The sequence below is a fragment of the Drosophila erecta genome, unplaced genomic scaffold (genome assembly GCF_003286155.1).
Source record: "Drosophila erecta strain 14021-0224.00,06,07 unplaced genomic scaffold, DereRS2 tig00000000-arrow-pilon, whole genome shotgun sequence".
NCBI lineage: Eukaryota > Metazoa > Arthropoda > Insecta > Diptera > Drosophilidae > Drosophila > Drosophila erecta.
The window spans coordinates 10,405,307-10,426,530 of NW_020825194.1; the positions used below are offsets into that span (position 1 = coordinate 10,405,307).

The 21,224-nt window shown below is 44.0% G+C and overlaps 1 protein-coding gene across 1 annotated transcript; it reads right to left on the bottom strand.

Annotated features, from left to right (window-relative positions):
• Window positions 1–8,269: 8,269 nt before the first annotated feature.
• LOC6555302 lies at window positions 8,270–10,610 on the bottom strand. Its single transcript, XM_001982287.2, has 3 exons — window positions 10,514–10,610; window positions 9,628–9,831; window positions 8,270–9,380 (listed from the first exon to the last, which is right to left on the bottom strand). Exons 1-3 carry the CDS (start codon window positions 10,600–10,602, stop codon window positions 8,270–8,272), a joined length of 1,404 nt encoding a protein of 467 aa, XP_001982323.1. The 5' UTR covers window positions 10,603–10,610.
• Between the last annotated feature and the right edge of the window lie 10,614 nt (window positions 10,611–21,224).

Here is a 21,224-nt window from a genome sequence, read left to right on the forward strand (position 1 = left end):
TTCGTATTTTAAGTCAAACTGAATTAAATTTAACTCTCACTTTTGCTACTGCAATTTCCATTTCCGTATATCAGATAGCAACTGTCAATTTTGAATGACACGATCATAGATGACGTTTAAGGAATTTCATTAAGCCAAGAGGTCGACTATCTGTAATGTAGGAATATTGATTCAACGCGGACCTTTCATTTAGTTATGCGTTGGAACTTTTTAATTAAATTAAAGCATTTTCAGTCCTAAAAAATAGAACAAATATTTTTCTGAAACCGTTTCGTTCTAAAAGTTCCGTTAGCAAAGACATTTGGTAAAACCCTCATTATCTTCCAATTCCGTATTCATATATTTGGAAAAGCTAATCACACTCAGACGGCAATCGTTGCGATTGTCCGCGAATTTCATTTTCAAATGATGGCCATAAAATATTACCGCAAATAATCTCGCATCTGCCCAACTGTCATTCCGCTGGTTTTGTCTGGCGGAGAACCACAGACACTCATTAATCAGGCGGCAAATTGTCACAATTTGTGGCAATTGTTTGCCTGTATTTGTGCTACTGTAATTATGACAATTTTGCTTAATTGTTTTTGTTGCGGTCGCTGATGCCAGCTACTTTTTTGTTTTTGTTTTGTTTTTTATCTCACATTCATTTGCTATTTATCTCACATATGATTGTTTACATTTAGCAATTGCTGGTGGGCATCGCAAGTCGCTCGCTGCTTTGGCTTAACGAAGCTAATTTGATTAATTTCCCTTTTGGCCGACACACACGTCGTATACGTAATGCCGATAATCCGCCCTGTTACAGTTTATGAAACGTTAATTAGGACTGATAATTGCCGGGCATGGGAGAATGTTAATTGAAGCACGGCACGCTGTTTTCATTATGCCGATTGAGCGAAGTACGATTCAATGGAATGTTTATGACATTTGCCACTCAGTTACCACTAATTGTGCGCTAGCTTCGCCAATTGGCTGCTTTAAATCCCATTAAAGAGCACACATCGCATTTGAGGCAGATATCTGTTTTAAAAACGAAGCCAGCTGGAGGAAACCCACGAAATCCCCTTTAATCTTTAACAGCATTAATGTAACAAGAGCACGATGCCATTGCCACTCAATCAGTTGGACGGCCTCGAAACCGCAGCAAAAAAGAAAAAAGCTGAAGAAAATTTCATGAAAAATTGAATAAACAAATCTGATTATGCGTCGTGCACAGCGACACTCAGACGCACACTCGCACACTCGAACACACCATCGAAAAACACTCGCCGTTCAATTTAGAAACCGCAATTTGTATTTTCCTCTGTCGGATATCCATATGCGCATATACATATACACTTTTGTATATGTATGTGCTCGGTCCAATTTCCAGCGCTGACAAATGCAAAACCCCAGCATTTGGCCGTCGGTTCACTCTAAATGTTATTTATAATAGAATTTATGCCTAGATGCCGGGCATCTATACTACGGCCTGAAATTTACTGGACAAAATGCAAATGGCAGCCTGTCGCCAGCGTTCCAATTTGGTTCGTGTATCAGATTTAAATACCCTAAACACGCAGTTATAGAGGAGCATTTTGTATATTCCTGATACCTGCATTATGCACTTTTACGAATTTAAGTAAGTGAGCAAGATATTTTGGAACCGCAGCAAAGCCTAATTTTATATAGGTTTTAAAGACTGAATAAAACCTATAAAAAAATACATAAATATTTTATAAATGGTAATTTCAAGGTTTAGATGGCAAGGCGCTTGTGCTTTTATTTGTTTTCATTTGCCCGTTTGGAGGCAGGTTTAGGCAACCACAGAATTCAGCAACAGAAATGGCAGACGGGCGTTATAATGAACCATTTTGCGGCCGAATATGGGAAAATACAAAAATAAAACAGATCCAATATTTGCAAAAATGTTCTCAATTTTTCATATTTCATATTTCGCGCTGGGTTTCAAAATGATTCATAAAATGAAATCGAAATTGAAATGGACACTGGTCAAATAGCATTTGACATTATATTAAAACAAAGTCATAAATTGGGCAAAATGTGTGCTGTGTTTCCATTTCCATTTCCCTTTCCCACTTTCTCCTTCTGCGCATCTGTCTGTGTGTGAGTGCGTGTGCGTATGCACCGAAGCGTTAAAATTGCATGAAGCCAAATCTCAATGGCATTTATGCGCTGTTGTGGCGCCGCCATTAACACGGTCAAAAATGCTGGAACTCGGCAATTCGAATTGGGATTGGGATTGGGATAAGTGTGGGTGTGGCATGGGCCAGCCATTGCGTTGTCAGCCATTGTCAGCAGTGGTGTTGGCCATACAACAATGGCCGCTGGCGGCATGTGTCAACAGCTGTTGCAACGCCGCGGCTGCAGTTGCATAATTTTTGGCCTCTGCCACACCCACAGCCGAATGAGCAACAAAAGTGGCACAACAACGGCGAAAATGAATGCATTGGTAAAAGTCAATTTAATTACAAACAGGCGTATTTAAATTTAAATCAAGCCGCCAGGCATCCAGCCCTTTTTCCCTTCTACATTTAGTTGCTATTCTACAAAATCGAGCCTGAAACACTGAAAGCACTGCACTGCTTTATTTGTTCAATAATAAAACTGTAATTCACAGCTTAGGCCTGAATTATGCCTAAAAGCATTTAATAGTTAACTTTAAATATTTCACCAGTTACTCGCTTCCTGCGTGTGCGTGTAAATAGTTCACACGGCCACTAAAACGGAAGTCGTAACACACACACACACACACACACACATGTGGGCCGTGCACTCTGTGTGTGTTAGTGTGCCAGTGCAGGCGCTGCAAAGTATGCTACGAAATATTTTCAGTTTCATGCGCCAAGGCTTTACATTCATTGTGTGTGTTCCCGACACGCCTCCCGTCCTGCGCCCCCCTTAGCCCACCGCTGTGGCAGAGAAATGGAATTGTTTATTTGCTTTCGCCTTTTCTTATTTAAAACTATTTTATGTGCCTGCTGTCCCAGCGTAAACTTTGCCAAAACGATGGAAAGTGCGGAAAAAACTAGCAGCCGCCCAGGGAAAGTCCTGATAGAAAGAGTGTGTGTGTGTGAGAGAAGGAGAGAGGGAGAGGGGGGTAGAGGGAGAAGGCGAGATATGTACCAGCAATTGGAGTGTGAAACGTTTTCACTTCCGTGTGCCTTTGGTCCACGTCTGTGTCGCTCCTGCAGCACTTTTCTTAACATGCACATAAAGTTTAGTCGATTCTGTTGCTCCTTTCGTTTTGGCCATGGCTTACACTCGCTGCCGTTCGACCAAAATCCCATTTGGCACTGAATTGTGTGCACACATTGAATTTGTAGCTAGCTTAAAACCGGAGCAATCTATGGGCATTAATAGATATTTTATCTCTGCATGTGTGCCACCGTAGTATTTATATTGCTGCTTTTTGTGCAGTGTAATTGAATTGGAAGTGCAGAGAGTGCCATACTTTTTATTTGCTCCCTCTTTGGCTTTCCTTAGCGGATGTCGGCTGACCAGCTCAGAAACTTCGAATTGATTTCTGCAATTTTTGTTATTCATAAAATATATCCTTTTAAAGTTTCTCTTCCCTAGAAATAACATACGTAACCATCTTAATTTTTGGCCAACTCTATATTTTTGTTGCTGTGCATTTGAGGCCCTTCAACGAGGCATTGAAGATAGCCAACGGTTTATGACGTGTTTATTCGCCACAACAATTGCGACACAATTGTGCCACATGCAGTGACATTTATGTGACCAACTCGAGTGCGAGAGAGATGGATGGCTGGCTGGTGGAACAGAGAGGGGGCGAGTGTTGTCTATGAGTTATGGCTCTTCAAGCGGCAACTGCAACCGCTGCATGCAACGTTGACACATTTTACTGTGTGTGTGATAAATGAAGCATGCCAAGAAAAGCCAAGTCCAGGCACGTGACAATTGCGGTTGCCCTCGAGTGTTTCCCTTTAATAGTTTAGGCCAGAAAATGGCTCAACTGCACGGCTAGCGTACTTGATTTTGGTGCTGCCAAATGATTTACTAATTTTGGAGCGTTTTACGTAAGCTCAAAAAATAAGTAACTGAAAGACAAGTTCAGTCTGAAAGATTACAAAACTGTTGTGCCCCTAAGCCCTTGAAACAAATTTATTCAGCACAGCAATCAAGGCTTGTTTCGTTTAATAGTTAAATAAATCCAATCAAAGAGGTAAGCCTTTCAAATTAAAACTGCCGTCGATTTTGGGCTTCAGCTTGAGCTAGGCAAATTGATTTTATTGAAAATGAAAAGGTAAACGGCTGCACAAAGTATTCCAGCTTGCCGCCATCTGCGAACCAGCTAGAACACGGCAAGAAATCTCCACTTTCGGCAGAGAACTGCTTGCCAATTGAACAATAAAGTCATAATACTCCTTTCGAGCTGCGTGAAGCGAGCGCAAGGAAAGGCTGTGTGAGCGTGAGCCGGGCTAAATGAAATAAAATGCAATAAAATAACAACTTAACACCTTTGGCGCAAAACAGACAGGGCGAGCATAAAAGGGAGCCACCTTCGCAGGACTCAGAGTGCCAACTAGTCGTACATACATATACACCCATACAATTCACACACACAAGTGCGCTGGCAATGCAAAAAGCAAACCGTAAGCGCAGACTAAGCCGATTATAGCACGAAAGTAACGGCAGTGATGGGCGATGGGGCAGTGGGGGCGGTGCACTGGAAAAAACAACTCCTACTTCTAATGTCTTCTAATCAGCAGATAAATTTTAGCAAGATATGAGTTCATTTCAAAGTTAATCATGCTATACATGAATAGATACCTACTATATTAAATAGAAACGTAGTGAATGTTATGCATACATATACATCTGAAGTTTCAGTGAAACAGCGAGAAAAGGGGGAGTTATTTGGCAGGAAGTGCGTGGCGCGCAGGGGGAGAGAGAGAGGTAGAGTGAGGCACAGATAGACAAGGACGGACAAGGAGTCAGGCGGGCAATGAATTATCGCACTAGCTGCGCCAGCAGTCGAGACAAAAGTGTTGTAAAAAATGTAGTACTATTAATTTTCTTTGCATATCTTATTGTATCTTCATAAACAGACACGCACACAAGCCAGTCTGGGAAAATACGGCGGAGCACAGCCCTCAGGAAACTGGCTTAGTGCTAAGAGATTTCTAATTCAGTTGAGCAGAAATAAATTACTTACCGTAATTGTTTGCCATATAAAACTGTAGCAAAATACCACTGAGATCTTTCCCCCACTTTCCCAATTTTTTTTCTGCCCAGACAGCTCTGCCAAAGGATTCCAGCAACTTTGGCTCATGCGTAAGGCAGGAAAATCTTAAATATCCCGCTGGGAACGGCTTTCTTGTGCTCGTGGGGAACTTTAATAATTTTTACAAAATTTATTCACTTGTTTACTTTTAATTTATCTACCGCACACTTATAGTTGACACGAGTGCAAATTAATGCCCTTTCATTTTGTGCTTATTGTGAGCATAAATTATTGCGCAAAGGCAGGCACAAAATTGCGTCGATTACAATTTTTAATTATTTTTTAATGAACTACAAACGGCAAAAAAATATTGACAAAAAAGAGTATGAACGGTGTGGGGGAGAAAAAAACCCTTGTCCCTTACATTATAAATTTATGCGTGTTTAAAGTAAATTTATTGCATGTTTAATTGTGGATAATGTGTCATGTGCAGGCGGCCAGAAGCCAGTAACCATCCGAAATCGCTTTCATCATCCTCTGGACCTCCGCTGGGTAATGAGAGTTTTCGCTTTTATGATCTCCGCTGGGTAGTTGCTGCAGTAATAAAATCATGAAGGTCTGGCTAGAGTGGGTTTCATGTGGATTGACTGCTTATCAGGGATCTTAGAGATTTCACTAAGTACTGCCATGTTCTGCTTAATAATTTCATTTCATTAGTGCTCAGCCTTACTACTTTTGGAAAATTTTTGGGAAGTGCACCATCAAAGTAATCATACTATAACAGTATCATACCAAAGACCACTAGAATAATAAGATGCGTATACTTACATACATACACACATAAATATATACATACATATATACATACATACATATACATACATACATACATACATATGTACATACATATATACATACATACTTACATACATACATACATACTTACATACATACATATGTACATACATACATATTTACATACATACATACATACATACATACATTCATACATACATACATGCATACATACATACGTACATACATACATACATGCATACATACATACATGCATACATACATACATACACCGGTACATACACTACACATACACTACACTCACTGCTCGAGCGGTTACTTGAACTACTTTGCGACTCTAAATTAGAGGACATGCCTTACAGTCTGCGCTAGAACCAGTTGGGAATTGTAGGGCTACAAGACGATATGTTTCCTAAACAAATATTAAAAGCGGCAATAACCATGTGTTCCGACAGTAAGTTAAACATTCTTCAGGCTTTAATTAAGACAATTTGTACTACTTTGTGCAAGTAACACATGCATACATACATATATACATACATACATACATACATACATACCTACATACATACGTACATACATACACCGGTACATACACTACTCATATTTCAAGATCTTCCACTTATCACATTATGGCAGTTACGCATCTTATTATTCTATTGTCTTTGATCATACTACATACATTCCTGTGAGTGCTATCAATAGCTAAAAGATACATCCATAAACCCCTGATCATCATGAACTGATTCGATCTCCTAGTTGGCAGCCATTTCTGGAGCTACTACAGATCCATTACGCCAGTTACGTGCTCGTGCTGGCTCCAAAAAATCACGCATTAGCTGCCACTTTGCACTTAAAGTCATAAATTTATTTAAATGTATGGGCCCAGGAGTCGCTATATGCATACATATAAACGGCCAGAGCCGCACACGTTCGCCCAGCGTCGTTGTAAAGCAAAATTTATATTAACTTCATTTGGCTGGGTGGTGCTGCTCCTGGTGGCTGCTCCATGCAGTCGCTGCATAACTCATACGCACCGTGCGCCGGGTGCCGTGCCGTGAGTCAGTCAGTCAGGCAGTCGCGATGCGTGGAAAACTGGCAGCCTCCACTCCAACCAGCCATATCACCGACACAAAGCGAAGAAAGGGCCTCGAAAAATGGTAGCCAAGAGAATTTTAAATTACGCTTTTGAGTGTCGACTGAGGCGGAGGCCGAAATGCAACTGCAACAGCAACAGCGACTGCAACTGCAACTGCATCTGCATCTGCTGCTGCTGCTGCATGCATTTAATTGCAAATGAAGCAAAAGGGGAGCGACGCAGCCAAAGCGCTGACAATGCCAATTGCCAGCTTCAACTTCAGCCCTTTCCCATGGCCAGAAATGGTGGAAAAAAGTGCATCAGTCGGAGGCATCCAGCACATGCAACGGCAAACTGCAAATGACGTTTAATCAAAGTTGTTGAAATTGATAGCATTGTTTGTAGTGCACGCGCGGCAAATGGCAAAATGCATTTTAAATTGCGCTAAATGTGTTAATTAAAGCAACCCCACACCGCAATCTCACAGACACGAGTTTGCTTTTGCGGCTCATTGGCCGCGATGATTGTGAGGGCCAAGAACAAAATCCCACTAAATAAGTAAGCTGCTAGCGGAGGTAACCATGCAACAGATTCGTATTAGACAAACGGCGGTGTGAGTGTGGGAAATTGCAACTTAGTTGCCTGTGGCAGGCAATAAAATAAGGTCTTAGCCAAGCGCCGGGCAGAATCTGGGGGCACTTTTAATTTGTTGTGCAACAAATTAGCATTTATTTTCATTACGATTGCAACTTGCAACTTGCCGGGTGTCTGACTGCCACGTCGCCCCGCCGCCTTTTTCCATTCATTTTTTGTCAGCTCTTATGCGCGTTGTTTGCTTTTAATTATAAATACATGTAAGCTAAGCATTTTTAACCCTCGGTTGTACATCTCGACTTAAAAGTTGTAAGAGTTACTTTTATTTGAACAAGCATTTTCTGATTAAGAACGAATTTTCCTAAACAATAACTTCATCTGAAAATCAGCAATACAAGTAAGTTAAATGTAGAAATTGAGTTTTCAAACTGCGCGTAGTTCAAAAGACCCATAAACGCAGCTCGAGCTGTACTAAAAATCCATTCAAATCTTTTACCCAACCACATTATGCCACCCCATTTCTGTGTGCAATGGGTTAATGCAGCAAATCCCCGCCATGCAACATAGAAATGCGCGCGGAATTCTTGCATTCAATTAATGCGTGTGCGAGTATAGAAAGCATCGCTGCGTCGCCGCTGCTGACCATCCTCATCCCAGTACCCATCTGCATCCGCATCCGCATCCCTATCCCTATCCCTATCCCTATCCCTGTGGCCATAGCCATAGCCATAGCCATTGCCATAACCATGACCATCGTCATCATCACCTTGCCGGCGCTGGGCATTATCCAAGTAAGAGCTCACGCCCGACTGAGCGCCCAACGAAGCCGAAGACCACGGTGCGGATGAGTAACGCCGCCTGCCATAAGACCAAGGATGCCGGCGGGAGTTTGCGCCGGCATACGGGTTGTAGTGATGCTGATAGTAATCGGAGCCCGAGTCCGACTCAAAGTCGGGCCGGGACGAGTGGTCGATGTGTGTGCGATTAGGATAGAAATCGCCATCATTGCTGGAGGTGGAGAAGGAGGTGGAGAAGGTCTGGGGCGGAGGTCTGCGCTGCCCGTTGTAATTATAAACATCATCATCCGCGACGAGGTGGTGGGTGGGCCGATAATCGTGGGGTTTTTGCTGAGGATTCGGTGCCGGTGGCTGGTACTGGTGGGGCGGCTTATTAGCCAGCTCCGTGTGACCGCTGTAGGGCGATTGCAGCACCACCGTGGGCGCAACAATGGAGGGCGGCACACTGGGCTCGACGGCCGGAACTAAAGCAGCCTGATGATTCCAAGATGATGCAGCTGCCACTGCCGCTGCCGCCGCCGATTCGGTGGCCGTGGTGGAGGTCTGTTCGCGTGAATTCATCTCGGCTAATTTGTTGAAGCGATTGCGAGTGCCGCTGGCCGTGAGCACCATCACGGTGGGATTCATGTCCGCCATATGATCCTTCAGGCAGTTCTGCAGCATGTTCACAAAGAAGAAGAACGAGAGCAGCGTTAGTGCGTTCATCACCGAACCGCTGCTCTTCTTCGACTTCTTTGACGATTTGCTGGGCGGAGGCGCTGGTGGCGCTGGCGGCGGCCCAGACGGTGGATGGTGGTCAGATGGATATGCGGGACCACTGCCCGCACTGCTGGGATGAAAGGAGGAGAAGCTGCCCGACGGTGGCTCGGGCTCCAACTCGTACTCCACGGATGGCTCAATGCCGCTGCAAAATTCAAACTGGCATTAGACGCGCAACTGGGACTGGGATTTCGGCTTCACTGTGCACTGGCAGAAATAGGTAATCGTAGTTCGCTGCCTTGGTTTTCCCATCTTATTATTAGTTTGAAAACTCAATCCTAAAATGGCTGCCTTTGGGCCATAATAGTTGTGTCATTTTTGTGGCATGCAGGCAGAGTGTTCCCCGTAGCATCACACACTTTCTCTCAGTGCAGCGGTGGCTCCTCGCTTACCCGTAGCCGGAGTGGCCGCTGCCAGCCGCCGTGGCCGCATAAGCACCGTTGTGGCTGCTGGCGGCCGCCAGGAGCGTCGGTCGTCCCTGCTGCGCCTGGTGCCCCTGGTATCCTGGGTATCCTTGGTGTCCTTGGTGGTAATGGCCCGGCAAGTAGTGGCTCGGGTTGTAGTGGTTGGGATAGTAATGCACACGCTGCGTTTGACTGCAAGAGAAGGCGAGAGAGTTGAGTGGTGCCTGGGTGGGAGGTGGGTGAGTGGGGCATGTGGTTCGTGTGGCCGAGACGCCGCTCCTGTTTGTGCCCCACATTAGCCCGGCTAAGTGCCTGAGGTATCAGTCCGCGTCCGCAGTGGCTGTCTTTTGGGCCAGCAGTCGATGGCGATTGCACTCCGCCACTTGATCTTTAAGGCACTTAATCCTGTTGCTGCTGATTAAGCTCCTGCAAGACTTCCCTAATCGCTTGTTAATATTAAGTGGAATACCACAGAAGTAAGTACTTAGTAAGGGATTGCTATTGAATTGATTTTTACTAATGTTTTCAAGCCTTAAACGTAACTTTAAACTTTGCTTACGATGTTGTTTAATATGACATTAATATTAAGTGGAATACTATAGAAGAAAGTACTAAGTGCTTGAAGTTAGCTATTGAACTTGATTTTTACTAATGGTTTTAAGCCTATAACGTAACTTTAAACTTTGCTTACGATGTTGTTTAATATGGCATCTTGATTAAATAAGTAAGCAGTAGCTAAGCCAGTTGGTTATTTATATTACTCAACTTTCTCTTTGCAACGCCATGCAATTTCTACAAGAATTAGCTGTGCTACACCTCAATCATGTGCAATTCAATTTGATGTGGCATCTCACTGCCTTTGACCATGGCTTACGCATAATTATTCGCTGCGATGGCTGACAGCAGCGGATGCTGTTGCTGCTGTTGCACATTCAGTTGATTTGCCATTTGGCCGTCGGACATTTGCGCCGTCTTTGAGTTCCGCCGAATTCAATCGCTAATTGATTTGTGCCGAAAAGCGCGCATGTTTAACACTTCACCAGGCTGCAGCGTGACTCATTGTCGCTGGTGCTCCACCTGCCAAGAGCCGATGGCAACTCGACTGCAGAAGCCGCAAACAGGACGATCGGGACGAGAAGGACGCGCAGGACGAACTGGCAGCAGCAGGAGGAGGTGCGCCCAACCAACCGCAAGTGACAATGTCGTTTAGGCAACTGGGCAAGCCTTTCCCAGACACTTGGCTGCCAGGCGGCTATTAACGCAGGTGAACTTGAGTGGGGTGGTAGTCGTGGTGGAGCAGGCGACTGTCATTGTCAGCTGCTAAGTGAGTTTGGCTACAACCAGCAACTTGCAACTGCAACGGCCTTAGCACAACTACTCAATGGCAGTGGTGGCAGGTACCGCCTTGGTACCCATTACTTCCACTGGGTACATTTAGAAAAATATACTAAAATGTAAGCCACACTTAAACTACTTAGCTCACTAGTTTAGTCATAGATTTGGCTTGAATTTGGCGGCCCAACTTCTTATGCAATAAGCAGCTTAGGCAGCCATTCAATTTTTTATGCAGTAAGTTAATTTTGTACCTTGTGGAGTAAGTGTTGGCCCCTCACTGTTTGCAACGCGTACCCAACAGCCAGCTGACAATTGCCGGCAAAGTGTTTTGTGGCAACATCGGCCAACTGACACACACCTGAATTGGAGCGTTGCGTTGCGTTGCGTTGCGTTGCATGCATGCGCTGCACATTTCGGCCAGGCCAGACAATTAGTGAGCGACAAAAGGCCGGGAATGCTTCTTGGCATCTGCCACCCCCCCACACTCCCACTCGCCCCCGAACCCCGCACCCCTCCCCCTTGCCTGTCAGTGTTAATGACGCTGCAGTCGCTGGTTTATTGCATTAAAGGCTCTATGGATGCAGCGTTATGCATCAGAAATGGTCATAATTGTGCCATGTCTGGGCCAGACTTTGCCACTGTCGTCTGTGCAGCCAAATGGAGCTCGGTTCTTGTGGTGCCTTGTGCGGTTAGTCGAACCCGGCTTTTGGTCGGGCCCACCCCCCTCTTACCCCTTCCTGCCATGCCACACATCCCTCCGTTTGGTCTTGAAGATTTATGACTGGGGCTAATAGTTTTCATTGCCAGAAAAAAGTTGTCAATTGAATAGCGTTCCATAGGGCATATTAGTGGGCTTTTCATTTAAGTGCCGCTGATAGCAGAAATCAGTTACTTCAAGTGCTCCGATCTTCCATTGTCCTCTTGCGATAAAAAAGAATGGTACCTACTATATAGGTTTGTACAATAAGTATGCAACTCTTCGATCATACCAAGCGTGGTCTCGAAAATCCCTGGCTGTTGTCTTTCGGAAAACCGGAAACATTAGACTGCAATAACAAATATTTAACATTTCCGCAGTGCTAGCGACAACGTGGAGCAAAAAAAAAAACAAAAAATAGGAGGAAAAACAACATCAGCCAGATTTGCAGAATCAAAAGCATATAATAAATTGCACTGCAACTTTTCCACACATTTTCCAGCTTTGTAACGCTTTGATTTGTCGCACTCCCCCAGCCCCCCGCAAAAAATTGGCCCCCGGGAAATGTGGGGAAAAACTATAGAAAAGAAACTAGAGGACTTTTGCTGATGCTTCCAAAAAGGGAAGCATATCGAAAAGTCAATTGCCTTGCGGGGTTGAAAATTTGAGAACATAAATGGGGGGCGGTTTTTTTTTTTTTGGCGGGTTGGGTATTTATATTTAGCTTTTGTTGCTGGCGCCATTGTCAACATATTTCAAAGCCTTACCCAGGATCGAGACAGAGTCAATAACAAGTTGACTTGGACATGTTGTAGTTTTGCAGTAGCCCGAACATTTGCCAGCCAGCAACATTTTGATATGATTTTATGGCCAACGAAATTGGTCAGTGGTGAGCGGCCAGCGAAATTTAATGACTGGAAAATGAGCCATTTAAGCCAAGTGCCAACGAAAGTTTTTCCCTTCGCGTTGTTGAACGTGCCAGATATTTATGGGTCTGCATCTGTATCTTCAGCTCGCTTCGTGCCTGTTTCTGTGTCTGCGTCTGTATCTGTATCTGTTTCTGTATCTGTATCTGTAGCTGTTTCTGGGCCGCACTGAAGGATGTGCTCGAAGGACAATCGAGGGGGCGGGGCAGTCGTGGCATGGTGGACAAAAGCGGAGGCATACATTAATTGCCGTGATTAACACGTAGAGGCATTAAATTATAACAAGAGCTGCAGGTGAGTCAGAGTCGCTGCTGTTCATACACTTTTTGAACTGCCGAAAATGTTAGGAATGCTCGAAAAACTATTTTGCCAAGGCAACTTAGCTAGTATCATGACAGAATCTTTTACCATGATTACTAAATGTCAATGCATTGGCATGTCGACGTATTTGCGGCGAGGGTATCAAAAGGAGGCCTAGACACAGCCGCATCAATTATCGCAAATGCGGCCAGTGCATGTGCGCAAACCCCACCCAATTTGTGTCTGCGCAAAGTGCATAAATCATTTGGCTACATTAGGTCCTGGAAAACCCAAAGTAAACTTTTTCGAGCTGGGCGGGCGTCGAGAAACAAAAATAAAACCTCGTTAGGCAGCAGAGAGCGAGACATGGCCAAGACGAAGAAGCGGATGCTACGTGCCTTGAGTTTGACTTGGCCAGGAGCTGGAGCTGGAGTAGTGGCAGTATCAGAAGGACTAGCGCCAGCCAGTGTCAAGTGTAAAGAAGAACTACTAATCAGCAGTTAATTCTTATCTTTAATTAAGTGCACGTTCCACCCCTTCGGCTGGGCGAGAGGTCCTTGGCAGGAGTCGTTTATGGCAGGAGTCCTGGGAGTCTGGCCAAACTTTTTTGCTTTTCCGCCACCATTTTTGTTTGTCCGCGCTGTCGGCATTGTCCTGCACAAAGGCCAGCCAGCTTTGTCCTGCTCTGGTCAATTTAATGAAATAATCTAAGCAAACACTCCTGAAAATTAAGCAGTTTTCCTCGCTTTTTTTGCTCCGCTTCCGCTCTCAAATTAAAAATGTAATGCGTTCGCCGCCTTTGTTTTGTTGCCGGCAAGCATAATTAAATGCGCGCAAGAAGTTGCTGCAACATTAACCCGTCATCCGGCTGGCCAATTAAAAAGGCCACGCAACAATGGCCGTGCCGCTCATGCATGGCTTACTCCAATCCCTTAACCCCTGATTAACCAAGACGTTCTGCGTTCAACTCAACTCCAGCTTGATGGGCGGCACAAAAAAGATATATCTGAGGTAGTCTATAAGTCATTACCCCCATTGAGAGAGCGAAACACAGGCCACAGGTAGGGGAGTGCAGGCCAAGTTGCTGCCGCTTTCGGCTCTCAAGTTGTTTGACAAACAATACACAACATGGCCAGGGGTTTCTGGCCCAAAAAGAAAGAAAGTTTAAGGGCTACAAAACACGGGGTACGAGCGCCGCACTCAAGCGTGCCCGTCACATTTTTGCGCTTTTACATTGCCCCCGCCCTCCCCGCCCTGCGCTGCAATGTGGAAAGAAAAGCGTTGGGTGGGTGCATCATCAGATACATGAAAAACATTTTTTCAGCAGTGAAAAGCTGCACTAAAAATAAAATAAAAGATATTTTATTGAAGTGGCGCAGGGGAGTGATACGCGTAGAGTGAGAGGGAAGCAACCCCATTCCACGCTCTTCGCTCGCAGATTAATTATGCATCGCTAAAATGCTAAGCCAGGTAGCACCAAAGCGCCGTGTGGCATCAGCATCGCAGTGCCCCAAAGGCAAATGGCAGGCTATCCGAGGGGGAGTGTGTAAAAGCCAAGTACAAGCCACAACAAAATTAAAAGCCAAATAAAATCACAAAAAATGGTTTTGGCAAATACAGCAGTGGAGGCGAACTGCTGCGCCTAGCACACTGCAGTTAATACACTTGCTTACACTGTAAATAAAACTTGTGAGATCAAGAAGGGTCTTTTCTGGTAGTAGGTTCGTTGGGCATCTATCACAATTTATTGAAAAAATATACACCTACTTAGAGCAGGCAGCTCTGCTTTGCAAAACTCATCTCTGAAATGATGAAAAATCCAAATAAAGCTTTGCCGCAAATTGATAAGCCAAGTTATTGGATTATCAAAGGTCACATGCAAATCGGTTTCCATGGAAAATCCTTTAGAATTTCGCGACAGGCAGCTCGAATCAAAAACGCCTGTCACATACAGACCCTACAAATCATCATGCCTCTTCACACATTAAGCTGCCACACACACGCACACAAAGACACACACAGGAGCACACGAATACGCGCCAAGAACCCACCCACACACTCTCGCGAGTCGCCCACAAATTATTCACATAAATAAAAAACGGACAAAAAATTAAAATTAAAATAAAAATTAAAAGCTACAGCTGAAAATCAAGCAGCAAACGTCAAAGCCAAAAGCGCGAAGCTGTCGTCATGTCACTGCACCCGAGTTCAGCTGAGTGGGGAATGCCCCACCCCCCCACACACACACACGCTCACAGCGAATATGAGGTGTTTCGAGTCAAGAGACACACACACAAGCACACACACACTGGCAGGACAGGTGGATGGATGGCGCAGCCAGGAGCCGCCAACAACAACGACATCGCAGTACCCACTTGAAGCGCTTTTAACAAAAATTCTTTTAATTTCCTACACTTCTTTTTTTTCGGCAACACCAACTCGTTGGGGTGGGGAGAAGGGGGGCAGGTGGAGTCGGCGAGTGCATAAGAAAAGGGAGGGGAGTATTAAATACCACGGCTAAGTTGTTCAAGCGCCACGGTATCTGTTAGTTGAGACTTCGATATATTTGTGCACAGTTTTTAAGTTGATATTTAGAAACATAAAGAAAGAGATCGCTGTAGCTTCGGAAATAATAATACGCATTTAATTATCAATATTATAATAATACTATAATAATATTCAAGTTCAATAATAATCAAGGTATGAATAAATTTGAGAATATACTCGTATGTGAATGTAGAGGGAAAAATCCAATTTTTTTGACCTATTATAAGAGTTTTTGTTAATTTTTATGCCTAAATGTTTCGCCCGAAATACCGACCATAATTAAGAGAAATCAGCAAGCTAGTCGTAGTTTTCCCAGCTCGAAATGATTTCGACGCGACGTAGGATCCTGCAAGGACCCATGTGTGTGTGTTGAGCAACCCTCGCGGAGAATGGAGTTTTCCTGGAAGACGACGGCGCCGAAGAAGAAGAAGCAGAAGAAGCGGCGACAACGCTGCATTGTTGATGAACAAGCAGCACGCTAACAAGAACACCTAAGCCCCTCTCACCTGTCTCTAAAAAGTGGAAAAAAACCAAGAAAAAGTTGAAAAAAGCTGAAAAAATGCCCATTTACCACCCATCGAAAACCCACTGAGGGCACCTTTCAGCACTGGCGTTGGTACGTGGGCGCTTACATTGTTGTTCTTACCGCTGATGTTCTTGTTTTACATGCACATGCCACGCCCCTTTTCTCCGCCCACACCGTTTAGAGATGAGAAAGGTGGGGTAAAATTATGATGCCTGCGCTCATTTTAATTTCTGCATTTTCTGCTACCTGTTTTTTTTGGCCATCGAAAATTACAATACAAGCAAGAAAAAGAGAAATCCTTGGCGCTGATTTAACAGTTAGGAAAAATAGGAAAATTCAAGTGCATTTTTCACTTCACTTTACGGTGCATTCACATTTCCGTTGCATTGCATACAGAACAGGGCGAATAAAAAGGGAAAAACTTAAAAACAAAACACAGTTTGAGGGCATCAGAAACCGAAAACAGCGCTGCGGATTTTCGCAATTTGTCCCTTGGCCTGAAGGGGGGGCGGAAGGGGGTTGGGGGTGCTGCTGCAGGTATCCAGGGTCCTTTGTTTGAGCACCGCCCTCCCCCCCCCCACAAACTGCCCAAACAAACCGAACCAAAGCCTATCTCAAACCCCCGCGCTGCCTTTTTGAAGACCTTTAAGGTATTTCTGTGGCTGTGCAACATTTTTTGTCATTGTCATCGTTTTGCGGCGAGAAACAGCGAGGTGATGAGAGTCCAAAAGGGTTAAGCGACGAGGGGTTAAGGCCCCTCCCACTTTTTGGGCGTTCTGCAAGAGTTGCACTTTTTGCCGCTGCACTCGGCTGGCTGTTGTGTTCAATTTTTTATAAAATTTGCATGCAAAGTGCATTCGCACGGCTTTTTGCTCACTTTTTGACCATTTTTTGTTTGTTTGTATGTTTTTTTTTATTTTAATTTCTTAATTAGTTGCTTTTGTGGGCGCAACGCGTGGCGGGCAGGGAGTGGCAAATGCACAGCCTGAAAGCAAAAGTCGATTGCATTTAAGGGTGGCTCGACCCTCGCCTCGACTGACTTTAAGGCACTCACTTGCAGACCTTTGCAAATTAGTCAAATTCAAATTGAAATGGCTTAGGCTTTTGATCTGCGCAGCTGGGACGACGCTCTGCAATCAAACCGAAAACTATTTAAAATCTAATTTGCATGCCCGACAAACAAATGCATAGGAAATTTGACTACCACTATTTTTTGGCCGCCTGGCGGAGGCTGCATAATCACAAAAATTTGTCATAAAACTTTGGCAGACGCAAAAGTTTTTGCTGCACAAAGTCAAAGTCGTTGACGTCGTCATTCTCGATGACTCAAAAAGCAGGAGGAAGTGCGGCTGGGGGCTTCCATCCCAACCCATCCCATCCCATCCCATCCCATCGTCTTTGAGGAATTAGTCGGGAGCCACTGCAGTTCCTCCTATGGATCCATATAGATTTCAAAACGATTACAATTCCTGCATCACAGCCAATTTGACTGCATTCTGCTGCGGTTTCTCGTGGGGTGTGAAAACTTTTTAATTACCCTCATCAGCGAAAAGCACGGCCTCTGTGCCAAAACCCTTTCAAATTGCAGAGACTGTTTGCCTTTGGAACTGTTTGGGGGAAAGGGGCATGCGGTGTATCAAACTTGTCTATATTATGATAATTACATTTGAATAGAATGCGCTTTGATTGAACCAGACAAGGGCACCTAATTAATATTAATAGCAGTTACTATGGGAAAGCGGATGGAAAAAGAACGAGACTAAAGTTGGCCAAGTTTTAATTGGAAGGGTCGAGCTCTAAGTTTGGTTTACCCCTAAATTAATTTCTGCCTTTTCCAAATTTCTCCATTCCTATGCAGCGCTCGAGTTCAACGACTGGCGGCACCTTGAGTTCCCCGGGCGGCTTGCACTTCCTGTTGGCCGATGCCAACCTTTGGGAACCCATTATGGCCAGGAACGGGGAAGAGCTGCGACTGGCTGCCAGAATTATGAGGCAAATTGCAATTAATCAGCTGCCTGCCATCAAACTGTGTCACTGGGCAGAAAGAAAGCGAAATCCGAATGCAATATGCATGTGGGCCCGGAATGCAAGTGACAGTGGATGAGGCATCGCCAATCGCCGGTGTGTGGCAAGTGTGAAAAGCGAAATTCTCAACACTTGGCAAACAGCTAAAGTTGCAGCCACAGCCAAAGGCCTGTGAAATGAGTCGATCTTATCTGTAATTGCTTTCGCCCCAAGACATGGCTAAGATTCTGCGCCAGCTGCACTTTAAGGAAATGACCCAAATTAGTGTAGAAATGGAAAAGTTTTTGCATTAGCATGCGGCATTCATTTTGCCTTCAGTTTTGAGCTGTTGCCACACAAACGTTGCACTGAAAGAAGTGCAAGCCAGCAGTGTCCCTCTATTTTTAATAGTATTTCCATCCATGCCGCTTAGTATGTGTAGTTTTAGCTTCTTAACATACTTAGTTTATTGGCTTTATTGCTCGTAATTTGGCCAGCTAGTGCTATTTTTTTCGCCTCGTAAAAATCGTCATTTTGCGAGGAGTCACGTAGTGGCAGCTGCCACGCTTCCAGGTGCTCCTGATAAAGCTGCGGTTCAGCTGCGACTCCTACATGCCGCATGTGCCCCCCGCACGTACTACATACATATGTGCATATGTGGAAGACATCTTATCTGTATCTGCAAACAGACAGAGGACATATCTGCCACACACCCACACACACCCCACACACACTGCACTGTCAGTCAACAGACAAACATGGCAAGATGTTGAATTTGTACTTCCGCTTCCACTGCTGCTGCTGCTGCTGCTTCTTCTTGCGACTCCTTCTTTGCCATTTTTGCCACTGCACCGCTTTTTTCACTTGCCCCAGGCTGGAAAATCAGTTTTTCTGTTGTCGCACGACTTGAATTCCTGATTATGCTGCATTTCCCAGCAGCGCACAAAACATAAAAACAAACAAAATAAAATGCACAAAAATAAAAAGAAGGAAGGCAGGCAAAAAATATTTCAAACACACACATTGGAGTGGCATTAATTATGCGTAAATGAGCTTAATGCATCAATTAATCAAATCAAAGGCGGCACTGGCCGTTGGGCAAAATCGCGCCGCGTTTCCACGCCACTGCAGCCAGCAGGATCCCAGGCGCAGTTTCTCATCCTGGCATCCTGGCGCTTTGTCGCGTTCCACAAAGGCGCAAACTCGCGGAAAACCAAACTCTCCATTAGCTCCACGTGGGGCACGTCCTTCCGGGCAGCGTGATTGGGTGGGGAGTAAGGTGGTGGGGGATCGCAAATAAGCCAGGCCAATTATAGTTTCCGGCTAGGGCCTTGAGTCCATGATTTTCCAGTATTTATGGCACTTTATTACTCAATTATTCGGCTGTAATTAACTTTTAGCTGCCATAGTTGTAAAAAAAACTTAAGAGCCCATCAAAACATATGTTATTGATACAACAATTAATGTCGTTTAAAGAGATGTCATCTATTAAAGAAAAATGTATAAATTAAGCAGGAAGTGAATAGATTAAAAATAAACAAATAAATAATAAATAAATAAAATGTATACATTATAATTCGGCTATATTTTATTATTTTTCTTATTTTATAAATTTGCATTTTTTAAATTTTAAATGGCTTTAATACTGTTTGGAAAACTATAATGTATAAATTTTAACTTAAATAATGACAGTTGGAAAAATTCTTTTGAAATACAAACCAATAATTTCGTATCACTAAGCAAACGACAGTCATGGGCTTACAAAAGCTTTCGTAGTGCCATAGCGTTCTGAGTTGCACAGTGAGCACAGTGAGTTCCAAGTTCAACGCGTAATAGCTTTCAGTAGGTGGTGTGTGTACTGGCTATATAAATAGTGCTTGGCAGCACTGGTTTTTGAATCTGAATTTCAAAATAACTTTCTGTTTGTCCATAAAATACAAATTAAAATCCTGATGGCGAAAAGAAAACTATAAGCGTAGCCTTAAAAGCTTCAATAGATTTTATTGATGCTAAAGTTGAAAAACCACCTTATTGAAGTTCAGTAAACCATTATTTTTTTAAGTAAAGTGTACCAACTTTCCAAAAAAGTTGTTGGCCCACTATAGCAGAAGTGTGAATTTTTTGTGTAACAAAATGCAAAGTTTTCAAATAATTATCAGCTGAAGCTGCCAGCAATTTGGGTATTATAAGCGCAAATAAAACAGCTGCGGCTGGCCATCAAAACGCCAGCAAACTGCCAGTGTGTCAGCCAAAGTAATGGAAGGGGTTATCATTTTGTATCTTTTTTGGCGAGCAACCAACAGGCAACTTGCTGCAAACTGGGCTTAACGTTGAACTTCTGGTTGAAACACCAGTAACGCACTCAAAGAACCTTCACCACGCATGCGAAGTGACCAAGAGAAGTAATTAATACGCAAGCACGCCTTTTTCGTCCTGTTCGATGTGCTGGCCATTCGACTTTGGCTTGGTCGCTTGGCGTTTAAAGCGAACTACGTGAGGGCGTTAACGTTTTGATGAGCCATCTCCACCCCCATCCGCCACCAATTATCTTTATGGCGTCATGCCACGCCCCATCCGCCCCCCATCGGGTGTCTGAGTCCTTTGAGGTAGGCAAATCTGGGGAATCGAGGACGAGGGCGCTTGGCAACGCGACAAGTGCGTTAGGCGGTGTATCAGCTGTCTCAATCTCTTTAAATCTGCTTCAAGGACCTGGCAGGATGTGTGATAGAATAGGATTTAAATCAGGCAAATGAAATAGCTACAAACAAAACAGTAGCGCGAATTAGTTAATACATCAGCTACATCATCAGTCAAGTAGTTATAACGACTTAAGTTTCAAGCAAAAATGTGTAACAATTGTCCAAAAATTACAGCTTTTTACAATTTTACAGCGCATTTAAAACGCTTTGGTTGGGTATTGATTGAACAAAATCTGGTTTAAGGTTTCCATGTCGTTTCGGAAATGCACTCTAATGATGCCATTAATATAAATCCGACATGAAGTTATTAATCTGACTGAATGTATAAGTAATTATTCGCTTTGTAGCACAACACGCGCCATTTGTCACTTCAAATGTCCCTCAATAAGTAATATATAATATATATATAAATTTCTATATATATTCGCCCGCTTTTGTTTGCATCCAGTTGAGCTTCCATTCTAATTAGTTTTGGAGCCGGCAAACATTTCAGCCTCCGCATTTCCCGCCCTGCCAAAGAAGTGGAAAACAAAGCTCTGTGGCAAGGACAC

Coding starts and splice junctions, on each gene's coding strand:
- LOC6555302 (XM_001982287.2), bottom strand. CDS start 10,602: ATGTCCGACGGCCAAATGGCAAATCAACTGAATGTGCAACAGCAGCAA. Junction 9,832..10,513: donor ATCGCAGCGAATAATTATGC/GTAAGCCATGGT, acceptor CTTCTCTTGCAG/TCAAACGCAGCGTGTGCATT. Junction 9,381..9,627: donor AGCGGCCACTCCGGCTACGG/GTAAGCGAGGAG, acceptor TGAATTTTGCAG/CGGCATTGAGCCATCCGTGG.